This window comes from Neomonachus schauinslandi, chromosome 13 (genome assembly GCF_002201575.2).
Source record: "Neomonachus schauinslandi chromosome 13, ASM220157v2, whole genome shotgun sequence".
Classification (NCBI taxonomy): Eukaryota; Metazoa; Chordata; class Mammalia; order Carnivora; family Phocidae; genus Neomonachus; species Neomonachus schauinslandi.
The window spans coordinates 56,359,326-56,379,052 of record NC_058415.1 but is presented as its reverse complement, the minus strand read 5'-3'; the positions used below and the strand labels follow the sequence as shown (position 1 = coordinate 56,379,052).

The window sequence follows — 19,727 nt, the reverse complement described above, 5'->3', positions numbered from 1 at the left end:
TCTCTAGAGTTGGTGCAGGTGAATCTCTGTTAGTTGTTTCTTTCCTTTGTTCTTGGCTTGGTTATCTGTGATTGTTAATGATGATTTTCATTCTTTATTCAGTAAGGCAAATGGGTATCACTATTGGGTAGAGAAGCCAGAAAGACTTTTTTTTTTTTTTTTTTAAGATTTATTTATTTATTTATTTGATAGAGAGAGCCCAAGCAGGGAGCCTGATGTGGGGCTCGATCCTGGGACCCTGGGATCATGACCTTAGCCAAAGGCAGATGCTTAACCGACTAAGCCACCCAGGCGCCTCGGACTTCCTTTTATTTAGGATTTTTGGTAGTGTGGACATGGAATTTCATCAGTCCAAGAGGGGGCCTCAGTTGGAATTAAAGTGACATTTGTGATTTACTCAGAATTGGTTTTAGTATTGCTGGGCTGCCGGAGCTGTTTGGAGATAACTTTGGTAGCTATGAGAACTTCTGATGTCAGAGGACATTCTCATTCCATAAGCCTTGGTGGCAAGTTTCTTTAGTACAGGCATGAGATTGAGAACACATAGAGGTGTCCTCGATTATTTGGAGATTTTTTGTTGTTGTTTTTAATTATCTCTACACCCAACCTGAAGCTTGAACCCACAACCCCGAGATCAGGAGTCACACGCTCTACCAACTGAGCCAGCCAGGCGCCCCGATTATTTGGAGATTGTAATTAATTTTTTTAGAGGTCGAGGAGGGGCAGAGGTGGGGGGCGGAGGGAGAGAGAATCTAAAGCAGGCTCCACACCCAGCTTGGAGCCCAATGCAGGGCTTGATCTCACAACCCTGACATTATGACCTGAGCTGAAATTACGAGTTAGGTGCTAAACCAACTGAGCCACCCAGGCACCACCCGTATTTGGAGATTTAAAATGAGATAGTGAGAAGTGAAATGTCTGGAAAACATAGTGTGCATTTTAGATAGGTTTATCCTCCATCTGTATCTTACTTCCCATGCTTCTCCCTCTCTCCCCCGTTCTTTGAGAGGCCTCTTGTGAACTTGTTATCAGTGTGACCCAAGACCTAGGGAGGTAAGTTATGGGTCTGAGTTTTGGGTCAGGGGCATCTGTGGTGTTTTCATCTGGTGTCTGTAACAACAGGTATCGTGTTTGGAATAGACTGTCAGTAAAAAACAAGGCTCTAGACTATAAGGACTCCTATAAGAATGGGCCAAGTTGTGTGTTGACCCTCTTGCTATCTGTGTTTGTTTTCAAATCATCCTTCTTTTTAGAGACTAGTATGTTTTCCATTCGGTTCCCAGGGAGTCCTGTGGGTGGGTAAACGTTACTTGTCCTTCCTAACTGGAAAAGACAATGATGCTTTATATCCAAGCACATGTCCGAGTTACATGTGTGGATAGAACTAAAACTGAGTCTTTTCTGCAGCTAGGATTGATCATATTTATGTTCTTCTGGAAGCCTAATAAACTCCTTCATGTGCTCTGAGGGTTTTGTTTGTTTAAGGAAATGCTCACTCTGCCTGTGAAAGTGGGTGTGGACAGTGGCTTTTAGATATCTGTAACACCCCACACTCTGTGTGCCCTGGGCTCTCAAACCCTGTTTGCCCTGAATTGGCTGTGAGCTTTCCCAGGTCAGCCTGATTTAATACTGACTTGATAGAAGCAAATACCTAACTCTTTGACGGTCTTGCCTACCAGATTTGTACTATCCCTTGGGCCTTTTGAGACAAATATGCCTCACATTGTAATCCTGTGTATCAGTCTCAGAGCCTCTTGCCCTTTCTAGTGCAGCTCAGGGTTGGGTTCCTTTAATTAGAGGAAGTATGTCCACGTTTTAGGACAGTTTAGGGTTGGTTAAAAAGCTATCATTTCCTATTCTTGGCCAAGTCCTATTTGTCTTACCTTCACATGTCAGTTTTATTAGTCGTATTGGACAGAAAATGCTTGTGCATTTTCCCCGGGGAATGTAACTTTATATGTTTCTCAAACCGATCCTGATGTGTTACAAGACATTGAGCATATTTTAGATACTTATGATTGGTTCTGGAGCTAAACCTATCTGTTTCTTACAGCTACTTCATCCGTTCCAGCTCCAAAGACAACAGATCCTCCCTCCGCCCTCCCATCTGTGGGCTCCCTGCCCAGCACCACTTCCTGCACTACGCTTCTGCCCTCTGCATCTCAGCACACTGCCACTTTGCCCTCCATGTCCCAGCCTGGTGACCTGTCCAGCAGCCCCCTCTCTCAGCTTAGCAGGTATGGAGAAAATAAGGAGCCAAAATGAGAGGCACACTGGGGTGAAGTCCCAAACCGTTACAGAAAGCAGTGGCAATGAACAAAACCCTCTTGCTGCCCGCAGCACGATGGCCTGGTCTTCAGCAGTAATGTGTCAGTGTGTAGGGTTTGGCTGGGCGTGGTCTCAGAAGCACCAGATGTGTAAACCTTACCTACTTGTAATGCCCCTGCTGTCCCAGAGCACTGGGGCCCCTGGGAGTGGGCGGCTGGGGAGTCGCTGCTGCCCCTCTTCTTGGACCCCTGAGGAGTGTGCCCTGAGCCTGGCCTCTCCTCTCAGCTCTGGGCTTGGGTCCCTGCGATGTGAAGTGAGAACGATGTTTGGTTTTTGAGCAGGTCTTTCACTTGCTCTTGTTCTGGCTTCAGAGGTTGAATTATTAGAACAGGGTGTAGGATAATGGATTTTGTTTGGTCCTCATCCTGTGTCTTTGGAGTACCTCTTCCCCCCCTTAGCTAGGAATAAAAGCCTTTGGTTTGAATTCTTGATTTGATGGGAAGTCAGGCCCTGGCTCTGGCTCTGGCATGGGGGCGGTGGGGGTTTGAACGTAGGAACTTTCTTCCCTTGCACACAGATCGAATGGGGTCTCTGTGGCTGACAGTGTTCTTAGTGCAATCCTGTTCTTACTTTTTACAGTCTAAAGAGCAAATGATTTTAGTTGGCTGAAGCTGGCTCTGGAGGTTTCCCAGGCCATGATATCCCAGATCCTCATGGTGAATGACCCTTTAGATCATTTCTAACCATCCCAGTACCTGGTCTGGGCCCCCAGGTGATGATGAATGATGGGTGTGAAGCCAGGGCTCATCTTGGAGGGATGGGGCAAACCTGGACACGTGGGCCTCTCCTGTGGGGTGACTCGGTGGGGTGGACACGTGATGCTCTGTTTTGTCTTCTAGTTCACTCTCCAGCCATCAGAGCAGCCTCTCCTCTGCACACGCAGCGCTCTCCTCCAGCACATCACACACAGTAAGTGTCTTCTCGGTCCCATCATCCCCCACCCTGCTCAGCGAGCTCGGCGGAGCTTAGTCCTGTGCAGGTGGAGCTTTGGTTTGTGGGTTTTGAATGTCTAAGATAATCTCAAATTGCTTAGGTGTATTACCTCAGTCTAGGCATGTGGTTTGATCTGTTGATTTTCCTAGGCACCATGGAGGACATCTTGCTTCCTAAACTGGTTAGGGGCTGGATTTGTTCCTAAGCACTCACTGAGCTCCTTGTTTATTAGAGGAGCCTTTTGAACCCACTCTGGGGTTGGTCATGTTGAGGTGTTTGAAGTAAGCTCATTGCTAATTTCAGCTTGTGCTCCACCAAAAGTCAAGTTGAATCAAGAGCATTGTTCTAGATTACCTTCTGTTATTTTGGGAAGGCCATTGTAGAGAGAATGTTGGGAGGAAAAAGTGAGTGCTTGTGTGAGGACTAGCTGTCTTTTGCCACATGCACATGTCTCTCTCTCTCAGACTCCCAGCCCTGGTTCTTAGCCCTGTCAGTGTAACTGCATTCCAGTTTGTTGGTGGTCATGGGACGTTCCTCGTTGTGGCATCAGGTTTTCTGTCCACTCCTTCTTCGTGCCATCTCAGGCCATCCTCCCCAGCTCAGAGGCAGACTTTGCGAAGGTTGATAATGAAGAGGGAAGCCTGGAGTGTGGAGAGTCAAGCGTGGAAGTACAAGTGGGGTACCAGTTGGCAAGCATCCTGGTGTGCTAAAGAGTAACCCTGGGTTATTTTTATCAAAGTGTGGTTTCTCAGGGTGCGGAGCCGGGGGAAAGTTTCAGTGGTGGGTCTGTATAGCTTGTGGGTGGAGGAATGAAAGGTGGTGAGATGGCGAAGAGGCAGGGTGGTAGTGGGGTTCTTCACTCAGGCTGGGGGACCCTGAGCATAAGGGTGGGCGGACAGGTAATGAAAATAGAGAACAGAAGATTGATCCTCAGTGGGGTAGTAGTGGGGTGCTTCACTCAGGCTGGGGGACCCTGAGCATAAGGGTAGGCAGACAGGTACTGAGAACAGATAACAGGAGACGGATCCCCAAGCAGGGAAGGAAGTTTGGGGTACAGATCAATAGGAGAAATTAGAAATTTGGGAAATTAGTGTCCTCTGAAGAAGAGGTTATTTGCTACAGAATGGAGTGATGGCGAAGGGTCAGCTCTCTCCTTCCATCAAGATGGGGCTAACTTGAGCTATCCTAGTGAAATCTTGCACAAAATTCTTTGTCATAAAATACATAGATCACCGTCTTTATAGCAGAGCACAGTGTGGATACCTCTGTCCTCGGAGTAAGCGCTTGGCCCCCTGCCTGTGCCCACTGTTCGGCCGGTGGGAGCTGTGGGTGGTCACCATCCCGAGCCCTGGAGAGCTGCTGGCCTCCTGGTCCCCGGGCCCTGGTCCATTGGAGCTGGTGTTCTTGCTCGCATGGGTTTGCCGTTCTGCATCCAAACCACCACAGCTAGAGTGGCCTCATCCAGGGAGTCCCAGACTTTGTCATGAGCCAGAATTGCTGCGTTGCTAGTATAGTTAAAAGGTTAAGTGTAATGAAAAGTATGAGGAGATACATACTGAAGTGTTTTTCTGTATCATGTCTGCTTGGCTCTACCCCTCTTCCTACTATTTTCTTGATCTGCTGGAGTTTTTTTGAACCCATAAAGTAGGAAATGCATACACTGTCACTTTCCCTCTGCTTCTTGCCCCTTTTCTTTGATTTTTTTTTTCCCCTGTAACATGTATGGGAGTGTTCCCTAGATAGTGTCCTTCAGCATCCGCTCCCCCCTCCCCACAATGTAACAGTGTTTCTCTGAGATATTTCTGTGTTGAAACATAGATTCTGTCTTCTTTTCCCATAGCTCTACTACATCACATTATTAAATCACTCACTGCTGGAGCTGCAGGGCCATTTTCTGTCTGAATACTGTAAACAGTGTTACATTCGAGAACTTTGTATCTTGCTGTGGCTACAGAGGCAGTCCTGGAGGTTGAATCCCCAGGCATTTGATGTTTTACACAAATTGCCGAATTGCAATCACTGCACAGTGATTCTAACCTGTTTACCTCCCAGTGGCAGTGAAGGAGATGTACTGTTTCCCCGCTGCCTCCTCAAATCCTCCTCAAATCCTCAAATCATATCATCAAATATTTGTATGTTTCCCATGTGTTAATTGAAAAATGACCTGTCAGCACAGTGTTTAATTGAATGAGATTGAACATCTTTTTTAATATATTAGAATGCCATTAAATTTCCTTTTCAGCAAGTTCTTCATATTGTTCATTTTTCTGTCAGGCCCTTGGTGTCTCCTTCTAGGCAGTCCATATTCAGGAGGATAGAAAGTAGCCCTCTGTGATGGGAGGTGCAGAGACTTTCCTCCGGTTTGTCACTTTATTTTTGACTTTTGTATAGTCAGATACAACAGTCTTTTCATACTCTGTTGTAATTAGGTCTTTCCCCCTTGAAGTTTATGGAGGAAATCTCCGCGCTTTCTCCTGCCTTTTGTGTCGTTGTGGAAGGGTTGGTGCAGCTGTGCTTTCCAGGCCCTTTCTGAGGAGCCGGCTCCAGCGCCCTGCTGGAGCCACTGTGTGAGCTGTTTAAATGGAGTGGAGGGCAGTTAGGCCAGCCCCCCGTGGCGTTCACAGATTGGACAGGTGAGGGATAGGGACAGGAGTGCGGTCAGGTTCATTTGGTGGTAGGAAAGGCTTGCTGGATGACTTTGAGTTCCTTTGAGCAAATCAGGCACTGATTTTCTAGTAAGCTGTTCTTCTGTGGCTTCCCCCTCTCCCCAGACTAGGGAATAGTAATTTTTTGTCCTGTGGTTAAAAGAGTTGAGAAGTTCTCTGACTCGTGACACGTAGGCACAGTGGTCAGAGCTGTTCCTGTTTCTGTAGCGGGTGGTCAGCCTGGCTGTGTGCAGAGGAACGTGGAGCTGGTGCTGGGACAGGCTGGCCTCGCCTCCCCCACCCCTGGGGCTCTCCTCACCCAGCTTCCATCAGGAAGTCCTGGGGTGCCCCAGGAGACCACGAGTTTGGCTGTCATCACCTTGTTGAACTGATTCTGGATGTCAGGACCTTAAGGTCAGTGCTCAGCAGGGTAGGGCAGCCTTTGAGGCTGGGACCTAACACAGAGCTGTCTGTGTAGTGGAAGACCCGTTGCAGGGTTGTCCCCCTTCTCCTGGAGCTTCCTATTCCTGAGGCTTCTCCTCCAGGAGTTTCCAGAGTACTTTGTTCTGTACATGCTCTGGTTTGAAGGCTGGTCTCAGTCTTACAGAGCCTTTCTTCCTTTGTTGGGCCTTGTTTTTTGCAACCAGGTGCATCTCTTCTACCCACCCCTCAGCCCTTGAAGCCCTTTCTGGTACCTTGTTCCTACCTGGAGTTGAGCGGCTGGCCAGGGTTCCTGGAACTCTTTAGAGCTTTTGTTGGGTTTCACCCTTCCATCCTAGGTGGATCCTGTTGAACAGGCAGAGATGCAGGCCATGCCCTTCTAGGTAGGTCCTGGTGGCCTGCACAGTGTCCCCAGGATTTGGAGGAAGGGCCTCTCTTGGCCCCCTGTGACTTCCATATCAGACTAGTTAGGAAGCCTAGTAGAAGGCAGCTGTCCCCAGAAGGCTCTGACTTGGGCTGGGCTGCCTGTGGTGCCGTGATCGACTGCTCCTGAGACTGCTTGCTTTTCTGTGAGGTGGGTTCTCACCTCACATGCCGATGGTCTGGGTTCATATCTGACCTAAGGTTTACCTGGGTGTCTGTATCTTATATAAGATAGCAGAGCTTGAGCAACGATTTTTAAGAGGGTGTTGTTGGTCAATAAAGCTCAGCTTTAACTGTGTGATACTCAGCTTAGGAGCTGTGTCCTGACGGCCTCATCTAGCTGCAGTGTGGGGGCCCACAGTGAGCACTGAGCACAGAGCCCCTCAGACTGGTCTTCAGAGTGCAGACCCAGATGCCAGACCAGGTTCTTTTGCACTCTTACGTTTTGCCACCACATCCATGTGTCCTTGCTTTTTTGTTTTGCCAGCACGCCAGTGTGGAGAGCACCCCTTCCCTCCAGTCCTCAGCCACCTTTTCAACAGCAGCAACCTCTGCCTCGGGTGCCACGTCCTCAGGGCTCAGCCTGCCGAGCAGCATGAACACAGTGAACAGCCTCTGCCTGGGGGGGACCACTGTGAGTGCCCCCAGCAGCAGTACCAGGGCCACGCCCTTGGTGACCTCAGGTGTGTGCTCCCCAGACATTTCCTACCTATCCCCTGCCCCTAGAAGGTGATGCTTGGCTTCCCAGGGAGGATGCCTACAGGCGGCTGCAGGGCATGCTGGGTAGCATCTTGGTCTCCCTCCAGCCCTGCCATTGCTCCCTGGTCCATTTTGTTCCACTGATTTCTTAGAGAGTCCCAGTCCTTCCAGCGATGATGTGGGGATGGGTGAAACCAGTCTTCTGAGTGGGCTCCCCCTGGGCAGGATTCCTGGTAGCCTTTGTGCTTGTAGGTCCCCTGTCTTTTCTGTCCTCACTCCTCCCTGGAGCTGAGATGGCCTGGTGATGTGGATGGACCAGGGAACAGCTCTCTTGGGCCTCTTCTGGCCACTTAGTGTCACTGATTGTCCATCAGGCAGACTTGGGCAGTCTGTGTGGACCAAGCAAACTGGTTTGGTAGAAACTCCTGAAAGCTACCTTTGACACAGCCTGTCCCCCTCTGCTGGCACCACCCAGCCTTCGTTCTGTTCTGAGGAGGCAGATTGTTCCTTATGTTCAGGTTTGCTCAGTGCTGTGTGACAGGAGTGGGTGAGGGGTGGTGTTTCTGTCTGTGCATGGAACCCTCTGATGTGGAAAGAGCCTGAATGTGGTGTCACGTGCTTTGTCTCCCCTACTTCCTGGAACAGCCTTCTGTGTCTCTCAGCTGCTGCCCTCCCCTCTTGGTGGTGGCCCCATATGGGGCAGCACTGTGACCATGAGCACAGCTCCCCCTTCCCCACAGCCGCTGAGGCATCTCACTCTTTGTGGTGGCATCTTCACTCATTTGATTTTTGCTCTTACAGGCAAAGCACCCCCTAACCTGCCCCAGGGAGTACCTCCCCTGCTGCACAATCAGTACCTCGTGGGCCCTGGAGGACTGCTTCCTGCCTATCCGGTGAGGGCATGGTGTGTAGCTCCAGGCGGCCCGGCCCCTGTGGCCTTAGAGGCTGGCACCTGGCAGGACCTGGTGAGGCGGGCCTTGGGCGGCTCCTTCCCTAATACTTCTCCCTCATCTGAACTTCATCAAGGTGTCTTCCCACAGCAGATGGTCTGAGTCCCCATGTGCCATCTCCCCAACCTTGTTTAGGCCCCTACGTGGGCCTGGGCTTCCCAGGGGATGGTACATGGTCCCTAACACCCTTTTTGGTCCTCACGCAGATCTACGGCTATGACGAGCTCCAGATGCTGCAGTCACGGCTGCCAATGGTGAGTGGGATGTGCTGGGGGATGGAGGGGAGTCCGGCTCTCTCACAGGTTCTTCCTCTCTAGGCCTTCATTGCCACCCTACTGAGAAAGCTTCTGGCATTCGGGGGATGTGCCTCATGTCACTGTAGCTGGGCAGGAGTGTCCTGTGCTTACAGCTTGGGAACTTGGAGACCATTGGGACCTGGGGTCCCAGGAGACAGTGCCCCCTACTACCTGTGGGTCCTTTTCTTCCTTCAGGCCCCCCCCCCCCATTTTGAAAAAGGAAAACCATATGACCTAGACGTGGGGTTGCCTGACTACCTCTAGAGTTTTTTTCATGTCGTCTTCTTTGAAGTGCCGTTCAGTGTCTTTGGTCTCTGAAGTGGCCATCAGTGATGCTTGTGATGGCAGCATGGCTCGTCTGTCCCCAGCTGGGTGACCCGCTGGAGCTGACACTCTTGAAGGATCCTTGTGGAGCCGACCGGCCATCACGGCTTGCAAGCGCACCGGCCCCAGGGAGTCCCTCGTTGTGCAGCCTCACCCTGAGGCCGGGGCTGCTGCAGCTTTCATCCGACCCTGGCTCGCAGGCTGGGGCACCTCGGTGCACGGGGGGGGCAGGGGAGGCGGGGGGGCTGCTGAAGGAGGTGTGCCCCCTGCCTGACAGGCCTGCTGCCCCGCGCTTCTTGCTCTGGCCTTTCCCAGACTCCGGGGGCATCTGTCGTGGTGCTGGAAAGTAGAGGGCTGTCTGAACGCCCCTGCTCCATGTGAGGTGTTCCCCAGTGTGGCGTCCTTCCTTAACTCTTTCCCATCGGCTGCCCCCTGCTGTGCTTGCGCACAGAGAGCTCAGGGGGCTGCAGGTATCCCCTCCTCCTCCCGGGCCTGCTGGCTGAAGCTCTTGTCTCTCAGGAGAATGCTTCTCCGGCTGCTCGAGTATTTCCACAGGCAGAGGTGGGTGGCTAGGCGGCTCTTCCCCCTGGGTGCACACCGGCTGCCCCTCACACGGCTGCGCCCGTGTCCCCGAAGGACCCAGAGTGGATGTTGAAGACATGATGGCAGATTGCTGGGGTGGTCAACAGAACTTAGGGTCTCTGGGGAATGCCTGAGCCTTAGGACTTTGCAGAAGAGGAACTGGAAGTGGCCCTGGCCCCCTGACTCTCAGGAGGAAACCTTGTACCCACCTGACCTGAGAGCCCCAGGCATCAGATGGGAGTGTCAGAGGGGTTCCTGGTGGGGTCCCCAAGAGGGACTCGGTGGGATCCCAGCCCTGGGAGTCACCCTGCCTTGTAGTCTTTGTATCCTTTTGTGTCTTAGAAGAAATCACCTCTGAGCCCACCTTTTGAGATACATTGTGTTCGATTTTCAACCCTTTATTCACTTACTAGAGTCTGGTACTTTTGTGCCTAGTCCCCGCCTTCGCTTTTTCCTTTTTTCTGTGAAAGAGCTCCCCCTCCTGGGCTTGCTCTCGGTCTGTCCCCGGTTGTGTTCTTGCTACCGCTGCGACTTCCTGATCCTGCCTCCTCCTGGGGTTCGGGGCTGAGGAAGCTAATGGGTTTCCTGGAGGTTAAGTTGGCGATAAGGCTGAAGGAGGGTGGAGGTGCCATCCCTAGCCCAGATGGCTCCTGTCCGGTTGTGACCAGGCACTGTGGCCCACAAAGAAAGCAGGAAGGCTCCCTGTGGGGCCCAGAGGCCAGGGGGCCATAGGTCGAGTGCTGGCAAAGCCCTGGGTGGTGAGTGAGGGCCGGGTCGGGCCTCCCCTGCCCCACAGAGCTCCGCTGTTTGGCGCTCTCGGTGTCCACACTCGCCCTGGCTCCTCCGTGGTCAGTGCTGCCACGACAGCGTGGGTGGTGAGGGGCCAGTTGGGGACCCTACCTGGGGTCCTCTTGGACCTGTGCCCACCTGGCATTGCTGCGCTGACGTCTGTTAAACCCTCAGGCACCCCCTCTCCTGCTGGTTCCTTTTCAGGGTGCCGTAATCCAGTCAGCTCTCCTAGCCACCTTTTAGACTCTGTCACCTAGGACAAGCCATAGAGTCGGTGCGGCCTGTGCCGTTACCAGCGCCTGTCGGCGCCGTAAATTACCGTGAGCTTGGGCCGTCCGGGGCTCTGCCTGGCCAAGGCTGATGGACCTGTCGGCGCGTCTGCACACTGTGCGGCTGCCGCCCTGCATAGCCGCGATGCGCACCACTTGGAGTTCGGGGGCCGCCCTCTGGAGGTGTGCCTGTGTCCCTGCGGTCCGGCCTGTCCACGGAGCGGGGCATCACCTGGAGTGCCTGGGCTGCCTGCGGGGCCTGCCCTCCTGCGGCTGGGCCGAGGCCTTTCTGCTGATGGAGCCTCCGTGGTCTCTCCTAGGATTACTATGGGATTCCCTTCGCCACGCCCACAGCCCTGGCCAGCCGAGATGGGAGCCTAGCTAATAACCCATATTCAGGTGAGTCTGTTCCAGGGGAGAGGAGTGGGGGGCGGGGGGGCCTGGGGCTGGTCTGCAGCTCATCCCAGGCATCTGGGAACAGAAGCAGAAGGGCTGAGCGAGGCCTGCTCGCTTCCTGTTGAGCCGGCAGCCAGACCTGTCCCTGTGGGCAGGAGCCAGTCTGGCTTTTTTCCTTGTTGGATAAGGAGGGGGTGGGGGCAGTGATTCGAGTCAAGTGTTCCTCTTCTCCTAGGTGATGTCACAAAGTTTGGCCGAGGTGACTCTGCATCCCCTGCGCCCCCCACCACACTGGCTCAGCCACAGCAGAGCCAGTCCCAGGCCCACCACACAGCCCAGCAGCCCTTTCTGAATCCTGCGCTGCCCCCTGGCTACAGCTACACTGGCCTCCCCTACTACACAGGCGTGCCTAGTGCCTTCCAGTATGGGCCCACAATGTTTGTGAGTGTCGGGGGGGGCGGGGGTGTCACTCCAGTTGGGGACCAGAAGCAGGGAGGGAGGGAGCTGGCTGTGAGCAGTGTGTTAGGCTAGGGCCGGAGCTCCTTTCCCGTGGGTTTTCACGGCCAGCGTGGGCCGTACTACTGAACGCAGGTGCTTTGTGGTTGTGCTGCCTGGGGCGAAGCCGGGGGATACCCGACCTGCTCCCCTCTGCCCTGTGCCTCCACTGACGCCTCTCCCGCTTGCGCCGCCAGGTCCCTCCGGCCTCCGCCAAGCAGCATGGTGTGAACCTCAGCACCCCCAGCACCCCCTTCCAGCAGGCCGGCGGTTACGGCCAGCATAGCTACAGCGCAGGTGAGGGGCGCGCCCAGCACGGAGAGGCGCGGGCGGGAAGGCTTGCCCGGCTCACACGTGCCTCTTGTACCCTGCCGCGCTAGGTTATGATGACCTGACCCAGGGGACAGCAGCGGGAGACTACAGCAAGGGTGGCTATGGTGGATCATCACAGGCACAAAACAAGTCTGCAGGTTCTGGGCCTGGCAAAGGTAGCGTCTGCCCCTCCTTTCCAGGATTGAGGCCCAGAGTAGTTGTCTTCTACTGACTCTTTCTCAGGCAAGGCTACCCCAGAGCGCCCCTGGAGGTGGGGGAGGCTGGAGCTGGGCCCAACGGCCCTGGGAACAACTGCTTTCCCTTCTAGGCGTGTCCGTGTCTTCAAGCACCACCGGCTTACCTGACATGAGCGGCTCAGTCTACAACAAGACTCAGGTGAGGGGGGATTCGGTTGGATGGGTCTGCCGGCGGGAGATGCCGCCCAAGCTGGCCCCTTACCACGGTCTCTTTACCTTGCAGACTTTTGACAAGCAGGGATTTCACGCAGGGACTCCTCCACCGTTCAGCCTGCCCTCGGCCTTGGGTTCCACCGGGCCCCTGGCCGCCGGAGCGGCCCCCGGTTATGCGCCCCCACCGTTCTTGCACATCCTCCCTGCCCACCAGCAGCCTCACTCACAGCTGCTACACCACCACCTGCCACAGGATGCCCAGGTGAGCCCAGTGATGGAGGCAGCCACCCTGCCCTGGCCTCGGGGTCCTGCTCCAGCCCTTACAGCCTTCTCTCCTCCCCCTCCTCCTCCTCCTCCTCCTCCTCCTCCTCAGAGTGGCTCGGGTCAGCGCAGCCAGCCCAGCTCCCTGCAGCCCAAGTCGCAAGCCTCCAAGCCCGCCTACGGCAACTCTCCCTACTGGACAAACTGAACCTTTGAAGAGAGGGGTGGGCTCGGGCGGGGCTTACCCTGGGCAGGAGAGAACACACGGAGCCCATTTCTGGGAGCCCAGTGCCCTTTCCTAGAATTCCTGAGACGTGTAACTGTGTCAGCCGAGCCTCTGTGGGGAGCCTGCCTCCCAGACTCGCTATTGTATGTAATGTATTTATGTATGTATTTGTAAATGTGATAGAAGTCTTGGGGGCATGGGGGGGTACAGCTGCTACTCTTAGCCAGGTCTGCAATCCCGACTCGGGCCCCTTCTCGCTGTAGCAAATAAGCCCTTTTCCCCACTCCTGCCTTCAGGCCTTCTCTGTAGCCTCCCAGCCCATGGGCAGCTGGGAGCAGTGTGTGGAAGGGCTGCTTTTAAGGCAGTTTGGGGACTGGGGCCAGGTACCAATGAAGAATCACGACTTCTCTCGCTCCCTTGTAAGCCATTATTTGAGTTTCCTTCCCTGTGTAATTACTTTAGCCCTCTCTCGTTTTGAGAAATCGGTCCTTTTGTCATTTGTCATGTCCCTCTCCTACCAAATCTTCATCTGGGAACAGCAGAGCTATCCTTCCTGCCCAACATGAAAGTGGCACCTATTTGTCTTCATACAAACCAGAGGCTTCTGCTGCTGGTCTTGTCACCAAGAGACTTGCCTTCCTCTGCCTGACCGTTTTTTAAAACCGTCTGAAGTTGTGCTCAGAGATGTTCAGTCAGTGTGCTCCCTTTAAAAAAAAAAAAAAAATCAAAGATAACGCCTTCACCTCAGTGAGAGCACGTCTCCAAGCAAAGGCTCCTCTATTCCAGTTGTCCTGAACCAGGTGGGCGACTGTTTCAGGGGTTTTCTCTTTTGCCCAGTCTCCACCTAATAAAGTTCTGAGAGCATGCACGGTGTCTGTGTGGTGTGACTGAAGGGTAGCTCAGGGCACAGGCTGTCTTTGTGATTGTTCCAGGCCCCGTGGACTTCACAGGAGAGCTGTACAAGTAGAGCTCACATGGTCAGTCTTCTGACAGCGGGTTGTGAGGGCTTAAATTGGCATCCCTTTGCCCCGGTCAGCATCCAGGGAGTGGAAAGGTAAATGAAGAGGCGGACAGGGCATGGGCAGTGGTTATCAAAGTTCACTTTTTTTTTTTTTTATTTGAGAGGGAGGAGGGTCAGAGGGAGAAGCAGACTCCCTGCGGAGCAGGGAGCCCGATGCGGGACCCGATCCCGGGACTCCAGGATCATGACCTGAGCCGAAGGCAGTCGCTTAACCAACTGAGCCACCCAGGCGCCCCAAAGTTCACTTTGATAAGGCAATCTCTTACAGGCCCCGGTCAACAGGAGTACCAGGGCAGGGTCCTTTCATTTCTGAATGTCAGCGGACATTAAAATCTGAAAGAGCGGAGGAATGGCCTGAGAGGAAGTTTGAACAGCTCACCCTCTCTGTCCTTTGTTCTTCAGCAACCAAACAGAATCTTGGTGGTTAGTCAAGGGATGGGGTGGAAGAGAAGACTAGCGAGTCACGGTGGTGTGAGGGAGTAAGTGGATCCGGGGTGAAGTACTTGCTCCATAAAGTCCAGGGCAGCCGTTCGCCTGGGCCGGGATTCCAGTGCAGCTGCTTCCTCCTGCTCCCAGGCCACCAGTCCGGGAGCCATCAGGGCCATCCACTAGCCGTGTGTGTGGCCGGAGGCAGATGGCCCCACTAGCCGGCAGCACAACTGCGCTCCAACCTCCAGGTTTTGCCCAAGGCATTACAGCCTCTCACTCCTAAATAACCCCGCAGACTAGGCTAAATGAGCACCCGGAGTGGGGCGTCAAATACTGGTCACATCGGTGTGCCACAACCAACCTGGGGTCAGGCTTCACCTTTTCTGTTTTTGGCCTCTAGAATCAGTCAGTGGTCCTTTCAGCAGATGGGCCATGTGCTGCTGGTGACCCACAGCTTGAGATCCCGGCCAGAAAAAAAGTGTTCACAAGTGAAACTAAACAGGGACTTTATTCGATCTCTTGCCTGATCCCTGCTTATTAACGAGCAACCGGAAGTTCAAAAGACAACGGACGATGCAAACAAAAGGCTCACCTGAGGAGGGCAGTGGAGCACCCTCAGAGCTTCACCCACTGTACTGGCAGACTGTGCCCCACTTAGGAATTAAGGTTAACAAATGGCTGTGTGTGTCTTTAACAACCTTTCCTCAAAGCTAGTAAGGACTGGGAATGTGTATTCCGTGAGGAAGTGAGTTGAGCAGAATATCCTTTAAGGCAGGTCAGTGAGATTCAGTTTTGGTTTTTATTTTTTCAGCTGAGTCATGGGCGTAATACCTGTGAGAGAACAGTGGAAGTACTGAGACCACCTTTTAGTTTTCTTTAACACAAAGAAAGAGGGTCATCCCATGGGGAAGTAGCAATACAGGTATATTTTATTTCACATTTTATTAGTAGACAGATGGGCAGAAAAAGACAAAATAAACCACTAAAGGGGAAGTTCAACACAAAAATGCATCAGATAATCTTTTCTTATAAGTTAAACTGAAGAAAAACATCTACAATTTCAGCTAAGAAAACTATTAAAGTCAGGTGTGTCCTGCTGGTTTCAGAATAGTTGAAAATTGCATCTGAATCTTTTTGTAAATGTAAACCATTTTTATCACAATGGGAGGGGTGGGGAGTTAACTTTCAGTGGAGAACTACACCTTTTCCCCTACAGTCTCTTACTGTGTATGTCCCAAACATAAGGAAACCAGCAAATAAAGAAGCAATTTCCAGGGAAGAGGAAAGAGGGGACTACAAAAAAGTCTGGCTAATAGAAAAGAACTCTGGAATGATACGAAATAGAGTGGGAAGACTCTGAGAAGCAACAACGGAATCGTGATACTACTTTCTCCACCCAGCCTCAAAACACACAGACCTGAAGAGCATCCAGAGAGGCCTCCACTAGAATCAAAAGGAATCTTAAAATGCGGGATTCTGAATTCATGTTAACACCAGATAATCAGCACAACTGTACTTACAAAGTTCTGGCCTGCGCCTGAGACCTCTACTCCCAAAAAGAAAAAAAATTACATGCTCAAGTTTTCTTTTGCCACAGGATGTGTTCTCAGGACAGAGCTCTGGAACCAGCATCTGGGTTTTACAGGTTATTTAATTCTGAGTTATCAGAATGTCTACCTGCTAGCCAATCAACACATGCCAGTCTTTTCTGGAACTGATTGTACTCTTATCAGAGGCAAAGCCAGCCCTCAATAGTAACACCCCAAAGGGCTGAGAGGTCTGACCTCCACCTGGCTCTCTGGCTCCCTGAGTCAACGTGCAACAGAGGCCAACAGGACCTAATGGGACAGGGCTAAGCAGCACAGCACCTTCCGCAACGCCAAGGTGCCCGGCCTGCCCTGGCAGAGAGATGCTTTCGTGGTAAAGGAAGAAAGAAAAGCCTTAATATTAGGGCTCCAAGAGAGAAGACCAAGCTACTGGCTGTAAACGTGTGTGGGGGTGATAGGGGGTAATCAGAGCATTAGGAGAGACTTTGGACTCCAGAAGATACGCAGGTTATCCGGAAGCATTACTTAAGAAGTGTGGGGTGTAAAAAGCTAGTTCCAACATCCTTCTATGAGAATTTGCGGCCAGTGTTTTCTCACAAAGAGCTGCTCTGTTCTCGGAATCTGACTGGATTCACTAGATTGAGGGGTGCAAGTAGTCCTGGCCCCATGGGGATTGGAGAGAGATTCTGTGACCAGGCCCAATACTGTCCCATATGAACCTCTGCATGTTAACGTTCCCACTTAATACCAAATCAAACTTTAGAGGCCAGAGAGGTCTGCTGGGCATCAGTCAGCAAATGTTTGGAGGTTGAAGAGCCAATGAAAACCCTGAGATCAGAAAGGAAGGAGGAGCTAAGGAAGTAAGCATCACCTACTCTGTTCTAGGATCCATCCTACCCCCGTCCCTCAACCCTTTGGTTCTTTCGAGCTATGATCTGAAGAAAAGAAGTTGACACCAGTACACAGGGATCTGGAGGAGGATTATAATCAGTCTCTGTTCCTATTTTCCTTCCGAAGTCTGTAATTTTACATTATAATTTTCCTCACTGAAAGAATACTGCCCTCCTATGAACTGGCCCACTCCCAAAAGAAAGAAAAATCACCGCCAAGTTCTGAAGTCCCTGGTTGAAGGCCGATGGATCTCAAGATTGAAGTGACACGTGACTGAGACCAGGGCAGTCAAAGCTGCAGCCACTGCACATTTGGAAGATCTAGCCGTTGCCCGTACATGGCCTGCAGCCAATTCCCTCGGCCCTGCCAAAAAAGTCAAAGCAGCCCAGGGCAAGCTCCATGCACAACTTCTGCTTGCCCTCCACAGCCAGAGTACATGGAATGAAAGGAGAGAAAAGTCCACGTCACATCCAACGAGGAAAGCGGGAACTGGTCACTCATGTCTCCTATCCACAGCTATCACTATCGGCATAAGCAGCTCAATGAAAACCAAAATCTTAACACATGCACCTAGGAGTAATACTGAGTAATTAAAACTGGCTACTTATACTCTCACCATGAGTATTTTTAAAAAATCTTTGCGGGAAAGGCCAAGTTCACATAAAACAGATGTTTTCGCACCCAACAGTGGTCACCAGTAGTTTTGACTTTTTTCCCCCAGCAGCATCAACCAAAATTGGCATAGTGATTTTAAACTCCTTGTTCCCATCACTAAGACTCCACACACACACACACACACAATCTCCACACTCTCCACACTCCCTTGGGGTAGGGAGGGTAACAACTCTGTCTTTTAAAATAAATAGCAATCAAGTGCCCAGTTCTATGTAAAGTATGAATATTTATTTCAGGCTTTAGATCCCAATCGATTTCAAAAAACAAAATCTGATCTCTCTCCTCAGAGTAGCTGAGGCCCCCTGGGTTAGGATGATTTCCTGGAGGCTGAAGGGGCTCTGTGCCCTTAGGAACACATTTTATCAGGCTTAGCACAAAGTCCCTGATGCCCACTGTATCCCAGCCTTAAGAAGGGAAAGGAAATAAAATTCACCACCATGGGGCTGATCGAATGCACACACACTAAATGAGCAGCTAAACCTTGGCAAATTTGCTTTTTTTTTTTTTTTTAAGTTTGTTTTGTGGGGTTTTTTATATTTTTTTTTTCCATTTTCTTTTGCTACTCAGCATACGCAGCACTTGTGAACTTCCAATGGGTTCCCAGCTTTAAACACATTAAACGTCTCGATGAAAGACTATTTAATTCTTCAAGAATCTAAAAACAGACCAAACGTGTTTTGCTGTGAACACTGTAGAGACGAAGTGAGGCGAGAGTTTGGGTTTAAAGAAGAAGAAAAAAAAAAAGAATCAATACAGTGATGGAAGGGTAAAGAATGCAAGAATTCAGACATTCTGTGGAGGATTACTTTCTCTCCGTTAAGAGGTCCATAAAAAGGAGCAAACTGAGATCCATAAGGGGAGTCAGCAGAAGCCGTGTTTGTTTTTCCCACCCCCTGTGATAGGTTTTTGCTGAGGGGCCACTGCTAGGTCCCCACTTGATCCCCTCCCTTTGGCCTGAGACGGCAGGGCAGTATGGGGCACTGAAGGAGCACGTCACGACTCCTCGTTCCCAGAATCATCATCATCGTAGCAGTCGGCATCTTCCTCCTCCTCATCTTCATCATCGATGTCGTCGTCGTACAAGTCGTCATAAAGCAAATCTGAGCTGTTGTCATTGGAAGGCACTTTAGTTTTGATGCAGTATTCCGCCAGGGTTGTGGGGACCTTCACTCCATCCTTTTCTGCTTCGGCTTTAGTGGCTGAAACCTGTTTCCTGAAGGGAGACAGTTTTATGTAAGTCTGTTTTGAAGATGGATTTACAACTGACCTTTCTTAATCAAGATTCCTTATTTAAAAAAAAAAAAAGATTCCTTATGACTCAGGTTTCTGCATTTCAGTGCCTGCCTAAAAGCATCTAACAGATACTACACCAAAGGTTCTCAGCCCATTAGGTACTGTTTTGAAGAACACTTAATAATGACCCTTTCAAGGGCATTTAAAAGTAGTGGATCTTAGATGTTGGTTAGCCAGAAATGACCTCAAAGATTTGTTTTTTCCCCTGCCTTGTCTCACACCAAACTGAATGCAGTCCCAACAACTCTTCTTAATTCAGTAATCCTGCCATTTACACTTAGATTCCAAATAGCCTAGGTAGGGTTCCGAAGTCGCATGACACACCTGCCTCCCACTTCATTCTTGTCACCCAAAATATACAGGCCATCCTGGTCCTTTTCTTTTTTAGTACCTTGAACCCTTATTTTTCTATGTGGCTCAGTTGCTCTTCTCCTGATTTTACACATGGTTGGCTGCTTATGTCACTCAGATCTGAACTTAGAAGTAGCCTGTTCTGACAACCCAAGTTAAAGCAGCCACCTAGTCACTCCTTCACATCATGCTACTTAACCACTATCTACTCGTTTTTCTTCTTATGATCTTCCCCATTTGTTAACTTTTCTATCAGTTTCCTCCCCTTCCCGTCCCCCTCACCCCCCAATGTGAACTTCATTGGAGAACTTGTCTTTCTTCTATTTCCCTAATGCCTAGGATACATGTAGCCTGGCACATACAGCTGTGCACAAAATTACTGACTGGATGGATGGAAGGGTGAAGTTTCCTTCAACAAGTACAAAAACTGACCATAAGACAACAAACTGCCACCCTCCTTATCTTCCTTCTGCTGCCTCTAATTAGATGGTTCCCCACTGATCTTGCTGTCTGCCTTACTTTGCCAAGCCTGACATCCTGGTGTTGCTGATACATCCTGGCTTGAATCTCTTCCCTCTCTGTCTCTTCTTGGGCCATCTTAGTCATTCCTATGGTTTTTGCCACCATTCCCCTTCATGCTGACAGCTCTCAAACTATCAGGCTCCAGCCTCTACCTTCTGAGCCCTACACTGTTCAATAAGCCTTTGGGATGTCTCCACCCTCATGTTCCATAGGGACCCT

At 51.2% G+C, this 19,727-nt stretch overlaps 2 protein-coding genes and 1 non-coding gene across 5 annotated transcripts in view; 2 read left to right on the top strand and 1 right to left on the bottom strand.

The window, feature by feature from the left end:
* The window catches only part of UBAP2 (ubiquitin associated protein 2), a 132,993-nt gene extending 119,345 nt beyond the window's left edge, over positions 1 to 13,648 (top strand). The window contains exons 17-28 of one of the 3 annotated variants that reach the window (XM_021691778.2): positions 2,054 to 2,237; positions 3,168 to 3,237; positions 7,258 to 7,453; positions 8,271 to 8,362; positions 8,626 to 8,673; positions 11,000 to 11,078; positions 11,311 to 11,516; positions 11,768 to 11,867; positions 11,951 to 12,058; positions 12,211 to 12,278; positions 12,363 to 12,554; positions 12,666 to 13,648. In XM_021691778.2, coding sequence (XP_021547453.1) covers positions 2,054 to 2,237; positions 3,168 to 3,237; positions 7,258 to 7,453; positions 8,271 to 8,362; positions 8,626 to 8,673; positions 11,000 to 11,078; positions 11,311 to 11,516; positions 11,768 to 11,867; positions 11,951 to 12,058; positions 12,211 to 12,278; positions 12,363 to 12,554; positions 12,666 to 12,761 — 1,439 coding nt within the window. In that variant the 3' untranslated portion in view covers positions 12,762 to 13,648. The remainder of the gene's footprint in view (positions 1 to 2,053; positions 2,238 to 3,167; positions 3,238 to 7,257; positions 7,454 to 8,270; positions 8,363 to 8,625; positions 8,674 to 10,999; positions 11,079 to 11,310; positions 11,517 to 11,767; positions 11,868 to 11,950; positions 12,059 to 12,210; positions 12,279 to 12,362; positions 12,555 to 12,665) is intronic. The other 2 variants (XM_021691777.2, XM_044920772.1) reach the window with 2 other exon arrangements.
* On the top strand, positions 1,324 to 1,405 carry LOC123326579. Its single transcript, XR_006541195.1, has one exon. It is a non-coding gene; the product is annotated as a small nucleolar RNA SNORD121A (small nucleolar RNA).
* A 1,491-nt stretch (positions 13,649 to 15,139) lies between the features above and the next one.
* UBE2R2 (ubiquitin conjugating enzyme E2 R2) overlaps positions 15,140 to 19,727 on the bottom strand; it is a 106,708-nt gene continuing 102,120 nt past the window's right edge. The window contains exon 5 of the mRNA XM_021691136.2: positions 15,140 to 18,555. Coding sequence (XP_021546811.1) covers positions 18,336 to 18,555 — 220 coding nt within the window. The 3' untranslated portion in view covers positions 15,140 to 18,335. The remainder of the gene's footprint in view (positions 18,556 to 19,727) is intronic.